General features: G+C 42.6%; 1 protein-coding gene across 1 annotated transcript in view; it reads right to left on the bottom strand.

The window, feature by feature from the left end:
- Positions 1-23,625, bottom strand: part of TAF3 (TATA-box binding protein associated factor 3) — a 124,342-nt gene that overhangs the window by 6,802 nt on the left and 93,915 nt on the right. Inside the window, exons 3-4 of the mRNA XM_065665225.1 lie at positions 21,526-23,342; positions 15,814-15,896 (exon numbers count right to left, since the gene is read on the bottom strand). Of these exons, the coding sequence (XP_065521297.1) occupies positions 15,814-15,896; positions 21,526-23,342 (1,900 nt within the window). The remainder of the gene's footprint in view (positions 1-15,813; positions 15,897-21,525; positions 23,343-23,625) is intronic.

The raw sequence follows: 23,625 nt of genomic DNA, 5'->3' as shown, positions 1-23,625 counted from the left end.
TAATTTTCAAGCTGAGAGACGATATCATCCTCTTAAGATCCTACATTAGGGGGTTCTCCAAATATTTGTTAGTTTGGTATTTCTTCCCCCAGATGTTTATGAAATCAGCAGTGGATCTAGTCAGGACAAATAAATGACGCACACTATACACTCAGCAGTTAAACTATTGCTACTTACTCAAGTAGCTGAAGTAGACAGGATGTAGCTCTAGTAAATACACAGTAGAGAATAATCTTGCCCAGGAAGGGGGATACATAGAGGACCCAACGTTTATTAATGATGCTGATACACAGTGTTACGGATGTGTATGCAATTTAACAAGGCAGAAAAAGCCCTTACTATAAGGCTCGAGATTAAAAACTTAAAGAGAAGGAAAAGGATGCTTTAGAAAATAAGACAAAAAAAAAATCCAACAACAAAACCCCAAAACCAAAACCCAGGATACGTCTATTTGTTTTACCACATTTTGGTAAATAATTTAATGAATTTATTTATATTTGAATGGTAAGTGTGGGAGTGCAATCGATTTGTGATGGGACTGTATGAAGAAGGCAAATTAAAGAAAGGTTAGACATTCCAGAGAGGAGGATAGTTTAAGAAAGCAGAAAAACAGAGACATCAGTAGGAAAACCATGACAAAAATCAAATTGCAACAACTCCTGAGAACCAGGCAAGTCGAATGCTTGACTTTTCCAATGGGAACTTTACAGTCAACTTTAGAGTTTACTGAAACTCTATTACAATATTCAAAAGGCAGTATCACTACGATCAGAAACACTGTCTGCATTTCAAGTCAATAATCCAAGCCATCATTTGAGAAAGGCTTGGAATTACACAGTATTTAATGTTTGGCTGAGATAATAGTGTTTTCCTCCCAAGATGTTCCGCTTGCACTGCTAAATCAGAACTAGTTACAGTGAAAACAGTTGGCAAAAGGATGCAGAGCAATGGGTTTGGTATTCCTGCTTAACATGGCAACTGTAGCATCACACCTACCTTCTGAGACCTACTTTGAGTGACTAGGGGAAGATAACCAAAACGAAGTAAGTTTAGAAGCTTACAGTGGAGCAGAATCTAGAAGGTGTTAGATGATCTTCCACCAGCAACAAGGAAGCCACTCACAGCACTTGATGTCTTAGTGATTGCTTCAGGTACCTAACCTGGGAGCTCAGGCTCTTCATGTGTGTCAGTAAGGTGCTGGACTGTGAGTCAAAGTACAGGACCCCTCATTGATGCTGTCTGTGACTTGCAGAAGGAAGGAAGTCCTATTATCAGGCCATCCTGGGCGCAACCTAAGCATCAAACCCAGCCTCTTTCTCCTGTTAGTGGGCTACATTTGAAAACCCACTGATACCCCCCACCAAGAAAGTTTTCTCTTTGGTTCCTGAATGTCCATGATGTGTTTCTTGTTCAGTGGAAGTCTCAGTGTGTGGCTCCCTGGGGCTCTGCCACCCTAACTTATATGTGCCTTCTGTGCTTTCCTCCTTCCACTGCTCCCACAGAGAGCCCTGGCTCCCAATGCCAAACGCCTAAGACCTTGGTTTGTGGCTATACTCCCTTGGCTTGCAAAGTCACCCTCATGACTTGAGAGCCACCTCTCAATAAAGAATCTCCGCAATTCTAAGAGTGAGGAGACAGTCAGAGAGCAAAATACGTGGCACAGCAAAAGTCGTTTGGACAGTTTCAAACATCATTACCCTTTCTGTCCCTCTTGTACCCTCTGCAAGTAAACAAAGTCCTGCTATGAGTTCTTCAGGGAGTCAACCCTGCCCAAGTCTAGACTAGGAAATGTATTAGCTAATAGGATTTTAAACACAACTCTGCACACAGTGTAAACAGTTTTAAAGAAGTATTAGCTAACATGATTTGAATAAGAGTGACCATGCCCAGCTAACAGATGAAATTAAATGACACAGTTTCTTGGTGGAGACAGAGCCAAGTTTGCCTCCTGAACAGGGTCTTCGGAGCCTCTCTGTTAATAACTGCAGGAGCCACAAGGAATCCCACATATGAAATCCTCCAAAACTACAAATATTCATTAGCGGGTGACACACACTCATCGATTGGCTGGTTTGCTTCAAGTGTGCAATTAGGACATGTTCAGTATATAGGGCAGCTTGTTTATCTTGATTTCAGAGCTCAGTTATCAAAGCAGAAGATCGGCATTTCGGAGCACGCTTGGGCCTACCACTCCCTTGGGCTAATGAAGTTCAGAGACTTCAGACTCCGGAGTGGAGAAATAAATGGCTTTGTGCTACACCATCAGAGGTGATGGAGTAATCTCAGCGAGGGTGGTTTAGCCTGTCCTCTATCCTGCAGAAGGGGCTGCATACATGGCAATATGGAGGTGGGGAGAAATCAAAGGGAAATAGCAGTCCCACGACTAATAATTAATGTTACTTCAGACTTAGAAGAGGAACCTGATATCAAAACACTATGCAAATGATGGCAAGATTTATGAGCTCTGTTCTATAGACAGGAGAAGTGAGGCACAAAGCATACTGCAGGTAGGCTGTATTCAATACAGTAGAGCTTCCACCCTCTTGGTACCTAGGTCCCTGCTAGGATTTAAGCTCTACATTTGGACATAACCATACAGATATCATTATATTCTTTTCCAAACATGTTTTTCATGTACTTCCAAAATCAGCACTTGTATATATTAAAGTTTACAAGCACAACACTAAATAAGGCAAACTTTCACCTTCTTCCCCACCCCAATCCTCTAAAACTGAGGCTGGATTAATTATTTTGGAGTAATCAAACACAAATGAACATCACATCCACAACCATTAACACACTCAGAGTCTTGAGACAAGGACTACACTTCTCTGCAGGCTGCTTGCCTGGCAATGTATCACAAACATGTTACACTGAACGGTACAAAGTCAGTTAAATGCTTTTGAATCAAAACAGTTCCTCCAGAATGAAGGGGTGTGAGAAAACCCATGTGTTCAACTGAACACATGCATCCGTACCCCTCTTTGTAATGGCAGAGCGAATGAAACCCCATTTTAATCGTTAACTCTGGGGCAATCATCAAGATAGAAAAGACTCTATCAAGGCCAGGTTGGACGGGGCTTGGAGCAGCTGCTCTAGTGGAAAGTGTCCCTGCCTGTGGCAGGGGGTTGGAACTGCATGAGCTTTAAGGTCCCTTCCAACCCAAACCACTCTGTGATTCTATGAATCACCCCATTCACAGCTACAGACCCAGATCCAAATAGGACGAAAATGAAGTGCTGGCTTGCAGGCAAAGTGCAAATTCTACCAAGATTTTAAGTGTCACAACAGGTCAGTTGGTTTATGATCAGCTCCAACTGGCACGACCTGTAAAACGCCACATCTGGAGCAAAATGAGGCTCTGAAGTGTGAACCGGTTTCCTACCTTTGGAAGCAATTTATTTGATTCCATTCTGATCCTTACATCTGAAAGCCCCGTTCACTCCTTCATATAAACACAGGGAACAGACATGTGCACCGAATGGAAATGGCTTTTCAAAAGCAGGATATGAGCCACAGGGCTGAATGATTGCTATGGGTGATGAGCTCCAAAAACCTGCTGTATCAGGACTGGGAAAGGTCTGGTGAAAAATCACAGCAATCTTTGCTTCTGAGCTCCACGGAAGCTGTTTCTCTGCCCAAAGGTAAAACAAGTTTGAAAAGTCCTAATTCTTTAACGAACCCATGACTCATTTTTAAGCAAGGAGCTAAAGGGGTCTTTGTATGTCAGAAAGTGACACCATCAACTGCACTGACTAATCAAAACTAGTACAACTCACTGGGATTATTACAAGTGATATTATTATCTATAAGCATTCATATTCCCCTTGTTGATATAACTTCCTTGATGCCAGAAAATTAACTGGGGCAACTATTTTATTACTGAAGAATCTCACACCTGGAACTGAGATTGTTGTATCAGAAAAAAAACCTAAATATTCTAAGACCTATGGGTAGAGTGTCAAAACCACCCTGGGGGATTCAGAAGATTTCCATATGGTTTAGATTCCTCACAGATTAGAAGTATTCTGAAAATTGTATTCTAAGCCTGGAGCAGAATCAGTGTAATTTAAGCTGTGTAATGTAGGCTAATTCCCATATTACTTTTAGAAAGGGAAATTTAAGTTTTTATCTCTTATGCCCTGCTGAATATTTTATTCTGTGCAAACAAGTCATACTGGCAAATAACGAGCTCCAGAAATACACACGGTGACCATACTCATGCATTTGGAGTGCCAAAATGCATCAAACCTCCAGTGGAGCCCCTGGCAATTTTGCAAGTGAAAAGGCTGCAGTACTTACACTTGAAATGTAAAAAAGATATAAATAATTAATTTGATAAGCTGGCTGAAACGTGATATTCTTCTCTATCAAGCAAAATGAACTCTGAATGCTTATCCCAAGATATCACTTCTGTCGGCTGCGCTTGGTCTCATACAAACGGCACAACTTCAGTGGTGCATATGGAGCTCAACAGCCCATTCGCCATCACTACAGCAAAACCTCACAAACATCCATGGGCAAATGAGCCTAGTGATTTCACAGCCACCATGTCACCTAGTCCCATTCACAAGCTTATTGATCTTCATCTTAAAACTGGTTATCTGTTTTGTCCCTGCCATCATGACCCTGTTTCAGGACCTCACTGCTCTGGTGGCACAACAACCCCTTTTGATTTCCAGCCTACATTCATAGCCACCTAAGTCCCATTTGTTTTTGTGCCAACATTCTTCTTTAGCTTAAATTGCTTTCTCCCTCCAAAATGTTTACTTGCCTGAGGTATTTGTAGCCAGCAATCATATCACCTCTTCACATGCAAGACTAAACACATGAAGTTGCTCTCCTACCCTATCATCTGTCATAATACAGACCCCCCTGTGCTCCAACTAACAGTGCTCCAAGCTCTCCTCTGCATCTGCTCTTCCCAATTCATCCTTTCTTCAAGAGTTGAACATAACATTTCAGATGAAGTATCAACAGATTCTCATATGATGGCCATAATGCTACACTGACTGATCAGCTCTTTACTTCTGGCTGAAGTTCCTAATGGGTAGAATTTGCTTCAAAAGCAAAGCCTTAACTGCAATTTGTCTTTTACTGAATTAGATACTATTTCTGCCTTCTACTTAAGGGGATCCAGCTCTTCATCAGATCCTCATTTGTACTGACATAGTCTTTCAACCTTACTGCCACAGAGACATCAGTGTTCTACCTCCTTCTGTGACAAAGTTTTAAATGAAATTTAAGTGAAATTAAATCAAACCAGTCCTAAAATACATCCCTGAGCGTGTTCACTAGTAACCTCCTCTCTGGTTAGATAAGCTCTCTTACAACTCTCCGCTGCGATCTTCCTTCGAGTTAATTCCTCACTGCTGAGCAGCTCCTCTACTAATCCTGTCTCTGCCAGCTTCCCTAGGAATGTCCTGTGTGACAGTATTAAATGTTTTCCTGAAACCCATCTCTTTTGCCATCATCTATTCATCCATTAGAAAGCATTCCTTCTTCCAATGGTAGGACAGATGTCGACTTTGTTCCATCTGTATGCATGCGAGTGTCTCACCTCTTCTTCATCACAGATGAAACCTTCCCTTGGAGGGGAAGTGGTTTGATCCTGCACCCAGCCACTGTTTCCCCAGTCCAGAAGAAATCATTCTGCAGCGGCAAGTGGAGGCAACTGCTCTCAGCACTGGTGGTGGAAACAGATACCTGAGGCACATGAGCACTGCCATCCACATCTCTTGCAGGGACTGCCAACTGGAATAGGCTCACCTAGAAAACCAGTTGCTTATCAAAGATTTGCTATCAATCAAGCCTGTTGGTGTGGTTCACTTCTGTTGTGTGTTTTATTCCATTATTTCCAAGAATGAACATGGGATCACACGGAAAGTGATCTTTCTCTTCTTGGCTCATCCTCCATCTTCTCCCTGTCTTCATTGCCATGGTCCTCCTTCTTCCCTTCTTATTTGCTCAAGATACTTCACAACATTTCATCCAGTATGACTTCTGCCAAACCTGACTTCACCTCCACAGTCTTTTGCCTTGGAGATGTAAATTCTTTGCTAACAGTCCTTTTCTCCTTAAGGTATGATGCTTATTCCCAATGTTCTTTGGAAGGAGTTATTCATACAATTCATTCTGTAGTCATTTTACTATAAGCACCTCATTCCCACAGGTAGAAATCACCATGTTTAAACCCATCAGGTCTTCAGTCATAGAATCATAGAATCATAGAATAGTTCGGGTTGGAAAGGACTTCAAGATCATCCAGTTCCAACCCCCCTGCCATGGGCAGGGACACCTCACACTAAACCATCCCACCCAAGGCTCTGTCCAACCTGGCCTTGAACACTGCCAGGGATGGAGCATTCACAACCTCCACGGGCAACCCATTCCAGTGCCTCACCACCCTCACAGGAACTAAACTTCTAAACTTCCCCTGTTTAAGTTTTAACCCATTACCCCTTGTCCTGTCACTACAGTCCCTAATGAAGAGTCCCTCCCCAGCATCCCTGTAGCCCCCCTTCAGATACTGGAAGGCTGCTCTGAGGTCTCCACGCAGCCTTCTCTTCTCCAGGCTGAACAGCCCCAACTTCCTCAGCCTGTCTTCATACAGGAGGTGCTCCAGCCCCTGATCATCCTCGTGGCCTCCTCTGGACTTGTTCCAGCAGTTCCATGTCCTTTTTATGTTGAGGACACCAGAACTGCACACAATGCTCCAGGTGAGGTCTCACAAGAGCAGAGTAGAGGGGCAGGATCACCTCCTTCGCTCTGCTGGTCACGCTCCTTTTGATGCAGCCCAGGATACAGTTGGCTTTCTGGGCTGCGAGCGCACACTGCCGGCACTGACACTTCTTGTTATCTCCTTTGGTTTATGGACATTTGCACTCATGGAATTGAATTACAGGTTTTTTACTGTTTATTTTTCCATTACTTGAAGTAAAACAGAATTCTGCTCTTGGCCTCCACCCTCTGCATCTGTTACACCAGAGTATTTCTCCCAATAACCACAAGCACCTTGCTTCTGATGACTCCTAAATCTTCCTCCCATTCTTTCTCACCATACTGACTTACACCTCAGATGGTTCATTGCCAGTCTGACAAAACAAAACTGAGCTGGCAGCGTGGCGTCTTGGTATCTTTCATCTTCTTTTCTCTTATCAACAATAACCGGCTGCTCAGAGCTTCGATGTGAAAACCACCTGGCATTATCCCTTCTGCTGAGCTCTAGACTGCAAAACCAGAAGCTAGTAAAACATGTTTATGCCAATGAGCTCTTTGCAAACATTCTCTCATGTGCTCCCTGAAAGCTGCCCTTTATTGTAATTTGTTTCGGGACATGTTATGGGACACATGATCTAGAAGTTGGTCCATAAACCAGTCCTACATCTATCCTTTCCAATGGGAATTAATCTAGAATATTAATTTTGTCAACTACCAGAAAAATTATGCCACAGTGGGTTTAGAAACCTCTAAAACTGTGCATTTCCAGCTTGTTACTAAGACATGTTTTTGAAAGAACCAAGTGAGATGGTCAGTCCTGAGCTTGGAGGCTCCACAGAGCTAAAGATCAACTGCTCACAGGACAACTTCACCAAATTCAGGTAGGACCATCTTTTGCCTATGTGTCTATGGACGGCTTTTTCTGTACATCCTTCTTGTCCACATCCAGCTCTAATAACATGAAGTAAATTCAGATAGGTTCATCTTTTGCTTATGTGTCTATGGATGGCTATTTCTCTACGTCCCTCTTCTTCACACCCATCTCTCCATGTAACATGAATCCTTGGGTCTATATAGTTTCCTAACTTTTGTTTAGAAACTTCAATAGAAGAGTGAATAAACAGCAGCACCGCTGTCAAAGACAAGAGCAAATCAGTACCTTCCTCTTGCAGTCATCTTCTATAGACAGTCTATTTTCAAACAAATACGCTTTCTAATCTTTCATACGTATTTGATCCACTTCTGTAGTGCTTTAGAAGGGCAGCTGCTCATGTCCATTTACACAAGCAACACACTTCTGTGTCCAAACTTGCCTGGAGTAGGTCTTTTTATAACTGTGGTATACATGTACAATTTCTTTACTCTTGAGCAACCAGCAGCAAAATCAAAGAATCTCACAGTAAGTTGTTTTGTTTTCTAATGACTCAAACCTTCTTATGGATTCACTTCTGGAGTCATCACCCCATGTGGCCAGCAGCAAAATGAAAAGCATTTGCCACAGCCTAATACCTACCATAAACAGGATGAATAATTAGCTGGGGTGGCTTCAGTAATTAAAAAGGAAGAAAAAAGCGAAGGACTACATCTGAAGTTGGGAATAACACTCAAGAAAGACAAAACTCTCCTAAATTACATCTAGAAATACAAACAGAAAAGATTATTTACTTGTTTTGGTAAAAGGGATATAGTATTCCTTGGATTTTGTCACGTAAAAGCTGCAATCCTGCAGCAAGGGAGAGCCTGGGGAACCTCCACTGAAGCGAATGAGACTTTTGGATGGATACAAGACCACACATGGGGATTTCAGCGCAGGATTGAGGCCAAAATGTTATGCTAAAGACGAACCACTGGGAAAAGGACATGAATCATACCTGAGACAGTATCTTTATTAAAATATATTCAGCATTCAGCACTGAAAACCAGTCCTCCAGCTCTTTGAATTTGAAAGACCACAGAACAGAAAAATGCAGGTACGGGTATGTACACACAAAGATTTATGTAAAGATCACTGGCATTCCTCAAGCACACCTCTGCAGCCGCGGAGAGGAGCAGGATCATTTTTCATTCCTCTGCCTCCTCACTTAGGTGGTCTATTGAGCAGATCAGAAATCATTTCACCATTACACGCTCTTTTACAGCCAATGTGGGATTGACACCCAGAGAGTTAGTTCTGTCAGCTCATGGTTAACATAGCCTTTCTCTGCTAAGGGCTGCACTGTAAGGTAATTAGGATACCAGTTAGTACTGCAATAAACAGGCTTTTGCTGCCTGGATGCTCCTGTTTAATTTTGCCAAACAGTGGTTTACACTTCAAGGTTTTTCTCCCCGAAGTATCACTTTTTTCCTCTTCTCTTTAATTCCACAATAAGTTCTTCTCCAGAGCTTTCTGTTGAATAAGCAGCGTTTCGCAGGGTAACCAACACCACCCACAGCTGTGTCCCACAATAGCCCCATGCTGCTTGCATTACGTCTTTGGGAGGATTTGGTCACGGTGCCTTAACTGCCCCAAACACTGCTCTTATTCATCCAAATGTGTGGAAGGAGGGGCTTCCAGCAGGATTCCTTTACCTGTTTCCCCACCACAAAACAGTGAAATAAATGCAATGGGTCATGAGCTATTTGGCTGGTAATGCAAACCTATGGCTTGACAAGTCAATAAAAAGTCAATCCTTTCCTCCCCAGCCACACGTAGGGAGCCAAGGCTAGAGGCAAACAATTTGGATGTGCCTACACAGGGAGGTTAATGCACCCCATTACCCAGCTATTGTGGGCAAACACTGAGAAGACAGAAATCTGAATTATCAAAGTCTGAGTCGCTCTCCACTAAACAGCACCAAAAGTTTAACAGTTTCACACAGACTGATTTATTCGTACAAGAACAACCCTATTAAAAACCAAAGCTCCGGAATAGCCAGTGAAGGCCACTGTAAAAACAAGATGCATTCTTGGTAGCTACATAGGGCAGAATCTATTTTAACTGAAGCTAAAAGAAAAAATCCTGTCTTAGGTATCTACCTTTCCTTTTCATAACTCCAAGGGAGCTTAAGCAGTCTTAAAACCCCACATATTCATGTTACAGGAGCAACTACAGATCCCCAGTGAACTTAAGGGAACATCAACATGGCCCTTGCCCAATTTCTTGCTTTCAATCAGGTCCATCAAAAGCTTATCAATGGATTTGCTAATACCTTCTTCTCTCCTTCCTTGGTGCCATTACCTATTTACAGTCTGATTGTGTATGTGTGTATGTAGTTTCCCCAAGAAAACTCCATCTCTGGAGAGTCTGCAGCTCAACTCTTACATCAATCAAGCTCGCTGCAGATAGAAGATCCATCATTTAGGCATCTATTTTTGGAGAGCATTACACTATAATAAATCTGGTGGAGCTCTGCAGGCTGCAGGTCAGATAATAAAGTTTTACAGAGTTTTATAAGGCATGAATAAAGACCTGTTTTACCGCAATTCTGTTGCCCAACTGTAGTTGCACTTAACGAATCTTGAGCAAGGAGCAGCAACAATTTAAACCATGTAAACTGATGAGAAATAAACTCCTCCAACAGTCCAGCTGTGTTTCAGGCAGGGTTACAGCTTCAGTGATTGTCTCAAGCTGTGTTTCCTTTCAGGATTCCACGTTTTCAAACACGCGTTATTTTGGCAAGTTACAGAAATAAATGGTGTTGACGTCTTACTGTAGTAGAAGCTGCGGCTGCCCCATCCCTCGCAGTGCTCAAGGCCAGGCTGGACAAGGCTTGGAGCAAGCTGCTGTAGTGGAAGGCGTCCCTGCCTATGGCAGGGGGTTGGAACTGGATGAGCTTTAAGGTCCCATCAAACCTAAAGCATTCTATGATTCTTAGATGGACAATCACTGAAACTCAGTGTGATACAACGGGTTCCCCTGTCCTCTTAGTCCCAAATATACGCTTCTAGATCACCAATATCACATAGAGAGGTCACATCTACTGGCCACAAAATAATCTGATCTATATTGCCCCTTGGTTTTGAGATTCCCTACAAAGGATGTCAGCTCTGCGGGTGGCTTTTGTCATGGGGATATCATGCAGTTGAGTGAGCCTCCAAATGATCATCAGTTAGGCTGGTAATATCCCACAAAGCGATAAAAAGCTTTAGTGAAGTCAATTAAATACCTGGATAACAAAGATTTCTCTATTCCTTAATCCTTTTAGGATTTTATTTTACAATCCACAGGTTATTCAAGACACATTTTTATAGACACACACATATCTGAGCACGTGTGCCTTTTGTTTTTGGAGAAAGACACATTGTTGGTGTCCTCAACATAAAAAGGACATGGAACTGCTGGAACAAGTCCAGAGGAGGCCACGAGGATGATCAGGGGCTGGAGCACCTCCCGTATGAAGACAGGCTGAGGAAGTTGGGGCTGTTCAGCCTGGAGAAGAGAAGCTGCGTGGAGACCTCAGAGCAGCCTTCCAGTACCTGAAGGGGGCCTATAGGGATGCTGGGGAGGGACTCTTCATCAGGGACTGTAGTGACAGGACAAGGGGTAATGGGTTCACACTTAAACAGGGGAAGTTTAGATTGGATCTAAGGAGGAAATTCTTTCCTGTGAGGGTGGTGAGGCACTGGAATGGGTTGCCCATGGGGGTTGTGAGTGCTCCATCCCTGGCAGTGTTCAAGGCCAGGCTGGATGAAGCCTTGTGTGGCATGGTTTAGTGTGAGGTGTCCCTGCCCATGGCAGGGGGGTTGGAACTGGATGATCTTGAGGTCCTTTCCAACCCGAACTATTCTGTGATTCTATTATTCTATTAACTTTAAAAATATCTAAGACAAGGGGCAACTTCATTAGAGCAGCAGGTCAGGTTTACAAGTTAAACACTGTTAAAATACCTATCTGTCCCCTTCTTACATATGGTTTCCACATTCCTCTGCTGATGGCAGAGCTGTGATACCATGAAGTACAAGTGTGGAGCAAAGGCCTGAAATGTTAAGGTAAATATATATCCTGCTTCTAAGTCACAGAAGCACTGACACAGAAGCACTGAGTGTAAATGTCAGAAGCCATGTGTTTTTTCTTAAGAACTGTATTGAAATGTTGAAGAAATTTATCAGAAGTATCAAAAATTACAGCACATGCTTTAGCTGAAGTTTATGTCAACTGTGGTAGTAGCTGGAATGTCAACACCTCATCAATAGATAGGCTTACAAAAAAGTTATGCGCATGAAAAACAGCGAGGCAAGAAGAAACCATGATGCAGCTGAGTAACAGCATTAAATTCTGCTCATCATTTGCAGATGACTTAAAATTTAGAAGCCTATACTAGCTGTGGGTTTCTGTTTTGTTTTGTTTTGAAGAAGATAGCATCTCTAGTTCCTTCCTATACTAACTCAGTTAGCAATCTACCTTGATAACACTGGAATGGAAAAGAAAAACCCCAGTCGAAAAACCCCTTCCGACATATCATTCAAATCATATCTCAAAAGGTGGTCATAAATATTTTAGAACCCAAGCAAACCAATAAGAGCCAGGCCCATTAAAGGATAAGATCTTTTACAACAAATTAAATAAAACAATTTATTGAAGCCTGGACTTGAGATAAACTAGATTTACTAGCTGACCTTTTATTCATTTAAAGAACAAAATTAGCTCTAATTGCATTAGAATGGAATCCAGTAAATTTCTTCTAATGTGGCATCCATGCAAGTATTGCTGTAATTGTTTACAACTAAGATGGAAATGCTTTGATTAGAATCTACTTTCTTCTTGTTTTACTGTGCAGTTAAAGCACTTGCAAAAACCTCCTAATGTAGAAGAGTTTTTCCAATACTGGCTTATCCATCCTTCGGCAAGGGTACATTTTCATGTCTGTTAACCTTACATTATTAATAGCTGTCTCTTTTCAACTGATGCGTGTTGTAAGGATATTTGCACACCAGACAAGACCGAATGCAGGTATCACTTTGAATCTAGGAGCCATCTGTGCTCATTTTCACAGAAAAAGACTTCTCTGCTGCTACCATCACTGCTTTGTATATTGGTCCAAGCAGAGGAGCCAAAAGTGAGATGATAGAGAATAAACTGTTTGCTACACTGCAAAGGCATTTTCCTCACCGCTGCAGGATTATTTGAGTAATCTCACGTTGCTGTTGTGTTTATGGTGTGATGGGAATCTCAATTTCAAGCACCATCAATCTGACACTTTCTTTTCAGGCACCTGAAAGACTCTGTGGCCTCACCAAGATCTGTAAGTACTTCCATTATAGAGAATGTTTTAGATGTAGTTCATAGAATCCCAGACTGGTTTGTGTTTGAAAGGACCTCAGAGCTCACCCAGTTCCAACTCCCTGCCACGGGCAGGGACCCCTTCCACTGGAGCAGCTTGCTCCAAGCCCCTGTGTCCAACCTGGCCTTGAGCACTGCCAGGGATGGGGCAGCCACAGCTTCTCTGGGCACCCTGTGCCAGCGCCTCAGCACCCTCACAGGGAACAGCTTCTGCCTAATGTTTAATCTAAATCTATCCTCAACTCTTCTTTTGAGCTCTCCTAAACAAACCAACCTCCAGTTCAATGGGTACTTAAGTACTCCCAAAAGCTTCCAAACAGCTCTTTTCAAACAAAGGACTCTGAAAGAACTCATTATTCCACTTGGTTTTTACTCATCCAATTCTATGAATCCCAAAACACTTCTCTCATACCTTGTCATAGAGATTGATCCTCAGACATCCTCAGACAATCCCATGCTAGTAAACCCCAGAGACACACTAACTGAAACACAGTATTTCTCTATGATCGTTGCCAAATATTCAGCACTTCATTACCAACACAGACAAAACACAAGTAAGTTTCACTTTCCTTTACACACATCACAAAAGCTTTGGTTTCTGCCTGTTAGGAGCTGCTTAAAAGGTTGATGATCCTACTATGGTGTTTCCAACTAATAACTTTAAACAGAGGTCACAGAGACTTCTGGTATTACTTGAGAGGTCGAAGCCACACAGAGAGCTATGTAGTGCTTTGCCTTAGAGCCACACCAGTTCCTTTCAGAATGGTTACAATACAGGAAAATTAAAATACGCTCCAAGTTTAGAATGAATTTTGATTGTTGAGGATGAAAGCAAAAGTATTATTTAAAGCAGGACACCTCCACTGCAAGCACACGAGACACTGGATCGACACACAACACAGTTCCCAGAGACACGTGGCACAAACCATATTTACTTGTGTAGCGGCAAATGTCTTCCTAGATTTTGCCTTGGAAAACCATGGAAAAATCCCCAAAGCCATTATGAAGCTTCAAATTCATGATTGCTGTTAGCCAGAACATACGACTGGGTGATTTACACACAGGGGGCCAGTATGGTGGGCAGGGAGGAGATACTTAAAATATAAAAAGGAAAGCAGTATGCAGACAGAGATGGAATCTTAATAGCTCAAACCCAACTTGGTTATGCAGCTTAAAGCAATCTCAAGGATGTGGAGAAGATGAGGTCCTCTTGTGACACGCGAGGTCAGATAGAATCATAGAATCACAGAATCAGCCAGGTTGGAAAAGACCTTTAAGACCAACCAGTCCAACCATTCCGCAGCACTGCCAAGGCCACCACTAGACCGTATCACTAAGGGCCTCATCTGTGTGTTTTTCGAATACTTCCAGGGGTGGTGAGTCCACCAGTTCCCTGGGAAAAGCTGGTGGTCAACGTGCCACTAAGGATGCAGAAGGGAAGCTGTAATAGAAGCAAGTTTCCCCAAAGGCTGTAAAACAAGATGTTGGTATCTCTGACACACTATGGCAGGGCTGATGATGATGTACCCATATGATTTGTAGCAGGCAGATGGGGTCTGAAGCCCCTTCTCAAAATGTGTGTGGGTATAAAAAGACTGGGGGTCTTTCTATAGGGATGGAGGTGGGAGGCAAAGTCAACTCTTTGGTGCTAAAATACAGCTTCAGAACTTAGAGCTTGTTCCTTGACAATATGATTTAATTTCCCCCATATAAACACCTGTACAGTCATTGAAGAAGATGAGCTTAAGAGTATCCGTAGTTCCTCAAGGAGGAAAATTAACCTGTGGGCTTTAAAGGGGCAGCCTGTCCAGATGTGCACATTCAAATCACAGACAGCAGGACAGACAAGTGTTCTGCGAAAGCTGGAGCTGTCATACAGCAACCTGAGGCACAGAAACTTTACATCATACTCAAATATTGTGAAAGAAAGAAAGCAGAAATGGTTGAAGAGCAGGAATCAGCCCTGATGTTTGGGATGGGGGTGTCCCATAGAAACCAATTATGGAAGTCCCTTAGCAACTTCAAACAAGTGAAAGTCACAGTCACCTACTGTGGAGGAGCGGGACACCATAGAAAAAGAGAATAATCCTCGAAGATGCCATTTAACTTCTAAAGCAGAAAAATTAGCCATTAGGAGATCCAGTTTGTAACAGCTCTAAAAGAGAAACAACTACATAATGTGATGAATGGAAAGGAAAGATTTGTCTGGGGCTCACATGTACCATCACCCATTAAAACCAACACAAAAAAGGTGATTAAAAGAAACCCTTCACATACAGCACAGGACCAGCCTAAAAAGGCCAGCGACGTGTGGCTTCCCCAGCCTCTCCTGCTACCTGTTTGTGCTGGATGATCTCAGTACAAAGTAACTATTATTTGTACAACAGCACCCAGTAATTAGGGAGCTAATGAACCGCCATGTGAAATGCGTTAGGTACACTCATAAATAATCATCAACAGTTATAATGAAACAGACGTTCATAAAGGCACTTCAAGTGTTATGTTTTAAAGCATAAAACAACTGTTAGCTGAAGAGTGTTATGAAACTTAGCTGTAGGTTACACTAGGGGTAACCATCCATTATGGAAACCTCATTAAATGTCACTGGAGGCATCATATGAGTCTAGATGGAGTCTTGTAATCCATGCCCTAGAAAGGCATGGAGTGAGAAACACAGCAGGATGGATGGATGGATGGTCAAAAGATGTCACAGCTGTATAAATAATTTGCCACTGATATTTAAGCATTTCCCACTGAAAATAAGAGCTGCCACAAGTGACAGAGCATGAACTGTGGTAAACATAAGCCTCAGAGATGGATTTATTTGTACTTACATCTTGTCTTGGCCTGCACCCACTCTTAATGTCAGCCGAGGAATAACTGGTGATGGAGCTGGAACAACTGGTTCCACCTTTATCTGTACAAGGGAACACAATCATCAATCAGAGACTGCAAGCAGACTCCCCAAATACATTAATTACATGAAAGCACTGATGGAGTTCACCAGAGTTTATGAGCTTAATGAGACAGACCTCTGAGAGGCTGATCACTGCTCTCTCACGCTTCGGGCTGTGGCATGGATGATGGTCAGAGTTTAGTTGGGAGTTCCCAACTGCAGCAAATCACAAATATCAACTCTAGACTTAAAAATCAACTTGAAATTTCATTGCATTTGCACCTCCTAGAGACACAAACCCCTCAGTATGTTTCTAAACAATGATACGAAATGCTTTGACCTTAGTACTCAAACTCAATAGGTACCCATTGGTGTTTGCATTTCGAGATTGAAATTCAATCATTTCCCAGGTTCATCGTATCAGTGTACGGTGACCCTCTTGAACTAAAAGTAGACACAGAGGAAGCAAATAAAACCCAAGCACCAACACTGGATACTTCATGAAAGTGCTTATCCACATCGGTATAAGTGAACCACTGCTTTTCAATGCAATTAGACTGAGGCTTCTAATGGCTATTTTTCAAATGGCCCGGTTTCCAACCTCAGTTTCTGGTGGAATTTAAACCTCTTGAATATGTCCTTAAGCTATTTGAACTAGTATCTCCCAAAGTTACCAAGTCCGATTGAGCTACTGCTTTGCACAATCTGTACAGAATCATCTCAGATTTTACAGTTGACACTAAGGATTCTCCATACATAAGATGCTCAACTTATATCCATATATAAGTGTATATACATTATATATGTGTATATATGTAGATAGAAAGGGAGACTGATCTCATTTTAAGCATGTGCATCATCATAGTTAATAAAATAACCACTTAGCTGAATCTGATCCAGGAACTTACAAGAGACAGAAGCAGTCTGCATCCACTAAATGGAAACGTGAGCAAAACTCAGTGAGAGAAATCTGGTTTAGAAAGCTTTCATAAAGAAAGGGGGCAAACGATCCATTCAAGGCACAGAACGCAGCGCAGGAGGCAGCAGGCCAGGGTGGCAGGACTCAGCTAGGACTTACACTGAGGAATGGCAATGACAAAGCCGCGTGCCACATAACTTGCCCAGAGAATTAGAGTTGCTCATCTACTCTAGAGAGAGGAGGGCTGCAGCCTGAGTAGTATTTCTGTTGTGACACAGTTAACCATGCTTTTCAGTGAAGCTCTCTATTGATATGTATTAGCTTACCTCACAGGCCTCTCTCTACTCTTTTGTTTATATAGCATGATTTCTTCGTTATGTCATTCCCCTGGAGCGCTGCAAAAGCTTTACTGCCCTGCAGCCCCTACTGCCTGCAACAATCCCACTGCCACTTCCCAACAGGTACATCTCTTAACTGCTTTTCCAGCATCTTAACCTGTAGCGATGTCCAAGGGATAGAGGCATGGAACTGAACCCTGGGTACAGGAGGCTCAGGAACATGGCTTTGCACAGATTATCTTACCTCTTTCCCTGCACATTTCTCCTCCTTTTGTAGTGCCTATTTTGAATACAAAGCTTTCTAGGACAGGCACTGCTGCTTAGCTTGCAGCACACAGCACAGAAAGACACCTATGTTATCCGTGCTTTGTAGGAAGGTCCTTTGTGTTGTTATTTGTGTACCACAAAGATAGAATCACAGCATGGTTTGGGTTGGAAAGGACCTTAAAGCTCATCCAGTTCCAACCCCCTGCCATGGGCAGTGATACCTTTCACTAAAGCAGGTTGCTCCAAGCCCTGTTCAACCTGGCCTTGAACACTGAGGGATGATGGGGCAAATTGTTCCAAACAACAGCGGTGTGGGTTCATGTGGCAGAAGAAAAGCAAATAAACCACTTTTTTAAGCTCAGATACCCACATCACAGTCTCCCTGAGCGGAAAACTGTGTTCCCCGACAATCCTAAATCTTATCCTTTGATACAACAGGAGAGGAACCAATTTTCTACAACATGGGTTTGTGTGTAGGGTTTGCACAACCAGAGGAGAGAGAAAATTAAAGAGCATTCACAGCTATATCCTGCACAGCCTGGTCCTCAGTATCAGTGGTAACATTCTGATTCATGATCAGGGGCAGCTTACTTCAGGGCTCCAACAAGCCTTGCCCTTATGCAAGGACAGCTCCATTTCTCATGAAGCAGTTCCTCAACCACTTTAGTGTACAGCTCGGCGTATTAAGGTTAAGGCTGAAACTGGGTCAGCAGCAGCTTCCTGAGCTGCTCAGTCACTCCTGTAACACACTCAGTAATCTCCGTAGTAGAAGTGGTGTGGAACTGCTTCCAGTGTTTGCTTTTAATCTGGCAGCGCATGTAAGGCAGCACCCCAGCTCACTGCCTCCTCTTCTGGCGCTGAGGGCAGCACCCCAAAGCTACTGCAGAGCACAGAGCTGCAGGCAAGCCCCGCACAAAAACTGCTCTTCCTCGGTGCCGCCACCGAATGCTTCCAGCATGAAGCCTTCAGATCTGCTTCCTGCCATTTGTGTAGGGTATTGGTTGCTGTTCTGTGTCTGCCAGGGGTAAAACTACAGCCAAAAGGTGATAAAAAGCTTCAACATCTGAGGGCATGTAGTGATGGGAGAAGGGGGAATGGCTTTAAACTGAAAGAGGGGTGATTTAGATTAGATATTAGGAAGTTCTTGCTGTGAGGGTGCTGAGGCGCTGGCACAGGGTGCCCAGAGAAGCTGTGGCTGCCCCATCCCTGGCAGTGCTCAAGGCCAGGTTGGACACAGGGGCTTGGAGCAAGCTGCTCCAGTGGAAGGGGTCCCTCCCCGTGGCAGGGATTGGAGCTGGAGGAGCTTTAAGGTCCCTTCCAACCCATTCTGTGATTCTACGAGCTTCCCAACAGGATGGGAATCACACCTAGGTAATAACTATAACAGCACTCCAAAATGAAAACATTATCATTGAGTTGCTCAGTAAATATAGTGGTATCAGAAATAGAAATCTGATGTTTTGTATTGGCCATCAAGAGCGGAAACTGCAGTGAGAACACAAACTCATCTTTCAGGTTGCACTTCCATCTCTGAAGTGGATGTACCATGGAAGTTAAAAGTCTGAGCAGTAACACAATCATTTGCTCTTACCGCACAAGTGCTGGCTAAATAAGCCATTGTGTGATCTAAAAGCTAAATTAAGGAAACATGTACTTTTAGGGGTTAAAACGAAAGAGCAGCATTCTGGGGTAATACAGGGAATTGGGGCCAGCAGAAGAGCATTTACAGTGGATTACTAAGCTTCCCAAATCACCAAAGAGGTAAAGTCCAGCAATATAAGACTCCTTTGTAGCTAACTAAAAATACATTGTCAGTGGATTTGTCCAGTTTTATGTATAAGCAATACTTCTTTCACCTGAACTAATACTAGTAGTCATATAAGCCCCTTATTGCCATGTGCTGCATTTTTTTTGCTAATCTTCAAGGATTTAGCTTCTTTGCCACATACCTCAGGGCACCAACTGATAAAGCTCTAACTCTCCATTTTTCCAGGACACCAGCAGTGCGGCCTTGCAAAAAATGAGAATCGCTCCAGAGATTTAAAGGGGAAAATTTATTTGGAAAATCCTGACTTGCACCAAAGAGGTGGATTAAAAAAAAAAAAAAAAAAAAAGCTTATCTATCAAAAATCAGTTTAAAATTTAGTTCTATCTGGGGACTTTTTCATGCATTTTAGCTTTCAAGTTTATCGCTCGACAGGGACTTTATGCCGAGGTAAGGGGCAGCTTTGTCAGTTTAATTTCTCCATGTTTTTATTACTGTTGAACTCATATAAATATATGGAACCATATATATGATATATATATATAATCATATATATGATATATATATTCTATCATATACAGAACAGTTAGGGTTGGAAAGGACCTTAAGATTGTCTAGTTCCAACCCCCTGCCATGGGCAGGGACACCTCACACTAACCCATATATATATGTTTCCTAATATTTCTATATTCCTATATATATATTCCCTAATGTTTCTGTCTATGCTAAAGCTTTTCCAGGTTGTATTTGTTCCTGTCTCTGTTCTGCTGCTCTAAAGCAAACTAGATATAGAGATTTGAGGAAGAAATGCAAAATCAAATGGATGAAAACCAGGAAACTCTACTTTATATATACATGCATTTAACTTAAATCTCTAGTTCAAGGCCAGGTTGGACAGAGCCTTGGGTGACATGGTCTAGTGCGAGGTGTCCCTGCCCATTGCAGGGGGTTGGAACTGGATGAGCTTAAGGTCCTTTCCAACCCAAACCGTTCTGATTCTATGATTCCTTGCAGAAATTCTCAGTGGAATACTGACAAAACACCTCAGGCATGAGGAGCAGCAGAAGACAAAACGGGGAATCCATGGAAGTGCTGCTGCAGTCTAAACCCAGACATTAAATTAACATGAACAACTGGGCCACCGGTGACTCATCCACAGCAGACAAATGATAGTTCTCCAGATCACCCAGATTCTGCACGGAAAATCACTTGTCAGCCTAAAAAACATGTCAAGTTTGGATATCAGGGGTTTGTTTCAGTTTCAGTAAGCAGCCAGCATAACGGTACAATGGCAAAGGAGGAAGGTGAGGAACATCTCACATCTGAGCTTGTATGAATGGAGTAGCACACTCAGAGCACGATGTAAAGAGCTTCTTGGCAAAACCACAAGTTATACAGTGCTTCCTACTGCTAAGGATAGAGATTTAGGAAATCCTGTATCCAAGGTTATCGCATACGAAGACAATCTCTTTCTTTTCTTTTTCTTCTTTTTTTATTAACAATTTAATGCGTATTAAAAGGTGAAGTGACAAAAAAATTAGAGCAAACCCTGAACTAGAGGAGCCGATTCTAATGGGATTTCAAATCTGATAACATGCAAATATGCTGGTTTCATTTCTGAAATATTAACTATATTCTCAAGATTAGGTGATATTGGAAAGAAGAAATTATCTTTGGCTGATGCAAATCAGTAAGAGTTACAGTAGTGGAAGGAGCTCAACCCACTTGACAATCAGCTCTCCCCTTCTCTCTCTCAAGCATCAGACTCAAAACGAAAGGTGACATTTAGGCCATGATTTGAGAACAACTGTCTTACTTCAAACAAGTTATAGTCTTGCTAAGAGAAAATTCAACAGCTCTTTTGAGCATCTGAGACTACGCGTGAACGTGCTCATTTGAAGGTCTGCTCCTCACTTCTCTCTACCTTGTAACCTACAGGCTTCTAGAGCTTTGAAACAATAAATTAAAGCCTGTATGATACAGGTATAAGGTTGTTGGCCCTACCAGTGGAAATCTACAGAACCAAATCTGTGCATTGCAGCACTACATACATCCATGGTGTATTTGCTGCTGCTGAGCACGAGTCCAACCTTTTCAAAGGGAAAACTGAGCTGAGGAAAACCAGGATAATCTCACATCTCAAATTCAGATTGAACTTCCGCTGTTTCATCTCCCAAAGAGGTGGGACAACCCCTGAAACTCTTGACGGGTGTCTTCCTTGGAGCTGTTGTTTTTAAAGCTTAACCAAACCTGTAACCACACATCTCCTCAAAGCTCTTGAACAACACTCAGCAGCAAATACAGGAATCCATGTGCATTTTCCAAACAAGTATGCCACCTCAACCCAACTAAGGAGCTTACCTTCTCATGTTTGTGTTTCTCTTTTTCTTTCTCTTTCTTTTCTCTTTCTTTCCTCTCCTTTTCCTTCTCCTTCTTTTCCTTTTCTTTGTCTTTCTCCCTTTCTTTCTTTTTCTTCTTCTCTTTTTTGTCTTTCTTCTTCTCTTTTGGTTTCTCTTTGTCCTCAAACAGTTTTTCAGGAAGCATTGGAGACAAGGAAGGTAACATGCTGGGAAGCCTCATGGCAGTTGGTGTGCTGAACAAGGGCAAAGGCATTTCTTTGGGAGGCAACACAAGAGGTGCTGATGGAGCCTTTATCTTATCTTCCTTACTCTTATCTTTAAGTTTCTCTTTGTCTTTCTTATCCTTGTCTTTTTTGCCTTTCTCTTTCTCTTTCTTTTTATCTTTATGTTTTTCTCGGTCTTTTTTGGTATTGCCATCTTTCAACTTTACTTTTGTGTCAGCATCCTCAAAGTCCTTTAGTTTGAATTTATAGGGATCAAGATCATCTTCTTTGAGTAGTTCCTTCCACTGAAACTTTGCTTCCTTGTTTCCTTCCTTGTCTTTCTCCTTCTCCTTGTTCTTTTCCTTCTCCTTATTCTTCTCCTTGCTTTTCTCTTTATCTTTTTCCTTCTGTTTTTCTTTCTTCCTCATCTTTGTCTTCAGCTCTTTTTTCAACTTCTTTTTCACTTCTACTGAAGCAGCCAACTTGGCTCTCTCCTCATAGACTTTGAGAAGAGGTTCTGGAGTTGGTGGCGAAGCGGAAGGAGAGGAGAAGTAAGTGAAGTTGGTGGGTGGATTAGAAGGTGTCCCCATGTTTGCCTTTCGAATGACCTCATCAATTGAGTCATCCATTGTCCATGAAATGTCTGAACTTGAAGTTCCACCTGAGGGAGGTATCGGAGTCGCTCCTGCCTTATTTGTGTTATTGGCAGAAACAGAAGGTTTAGGAGTTGTAGTCTCTGATATAGAAAGTCTTTTCGGACTGGTGAAAATTTCCCCTTCTGATTCAGACCCAGAGGAAAACTCAAAGGGATCTGGTTCTCGCTCCGCACATGCACGAGCAATTACAGCATCGATTGAATCATCGATGGTTTTGTCCATCACTGGTACTTTCTTAGCCTGGTTTTCAATATTTGGCTTGGTGGTAGGCTCAGGTGGTGTCTGCCCTTGCTTTACTTGAATGTTTTCCTTTCCTACCTTGTCACTTAATGCAGCCAGAGAGGTTCTACTTGGTGTTTCAGGCTTGACCGGTGGTGGAGGAACATGAGCAGCAACCTTTGGACTTTTAGGACTTTTTGGGCTCTTGGCGCGACCCGGTGACTTCTTCTCTTTGGATCCAGTTTTTGGTGAACGTATGGGACTTCCAGTTACCACTGGTGAAGGTGTAGTTTTAGGTGATTTCGTCTTCTGTCCTGGAGAACTTGTTTTGGACTTAGTTTTGGGTACAAATGGCTTTGCCTCCAAAGTTTTGGGGGTTGGCACTTGCGATTTTGCAATGGGAGCCAACATTGGTGGTTCTGGTGAAGGAGGGGCTAAGTCTGTACTGTCCTGAACATGAACAGGAGAAAGCATTGGTGGTACTTTCTGAGTGTTTATTGAGCTAAGAGGTTCACGCGGTTCCAAAGCCCCGTCCAAGGTGTCCCCTTTGGAAACAGAGAGTTTTGGCCGTTTCACAGGTGGAAATTCCTCTGCATCAGGACTGTCCAATGGTCTTCTGCTCAAGTAGTTCTCATCATTAATTGCTTCATCCTCTTCCATGTCTCCCTCTTCTTCCAGGGGCACCTGCATGGCCTCTGCAGATGTACCTCCATCGGTGGGCACTTGTTCCTCTTCCTCTTCTGTAGCAAAGAACATATTACAAAGGCATTAGGATAATTACAATGTGTTTTACAGAAACAAACAAGCATCACAGCAAATGTGCACATACACTTCAGCCTGTAAGAGGTAACTGGCCAACCAACAGCTGCTTGCTGGTCCACTTGGAAGGAAAGTGTGGCATCTCCTGCCTTGCGCTAGCCACCATCACAACTGGCAGATGCCCTCATCACAGTGTAATATCAAACCCACAAGCAAAGGATATGAGGGAAGAGCTCAACAACAGTGACAGACCTTGTGGAGCAG

Source organism: Lathamus discolor, chromosome 1 (assembly GCF_037157495.1).
Source record: "Lathamus discolor isolate bLatDis1 chromosome 1, bLatDis1.hap1, whole genome shotgun sequence".
In the NCBI taxonomy this organism is placed as follows: Eukaryota; Metazoa; Chordata; class Aves; order Psittaciformes; family Psittacidae; genus Lathamus; species Lathamus discolor.
This window is presented reverse-complemented; position numbering and strand designations above follow the sequence as displayed.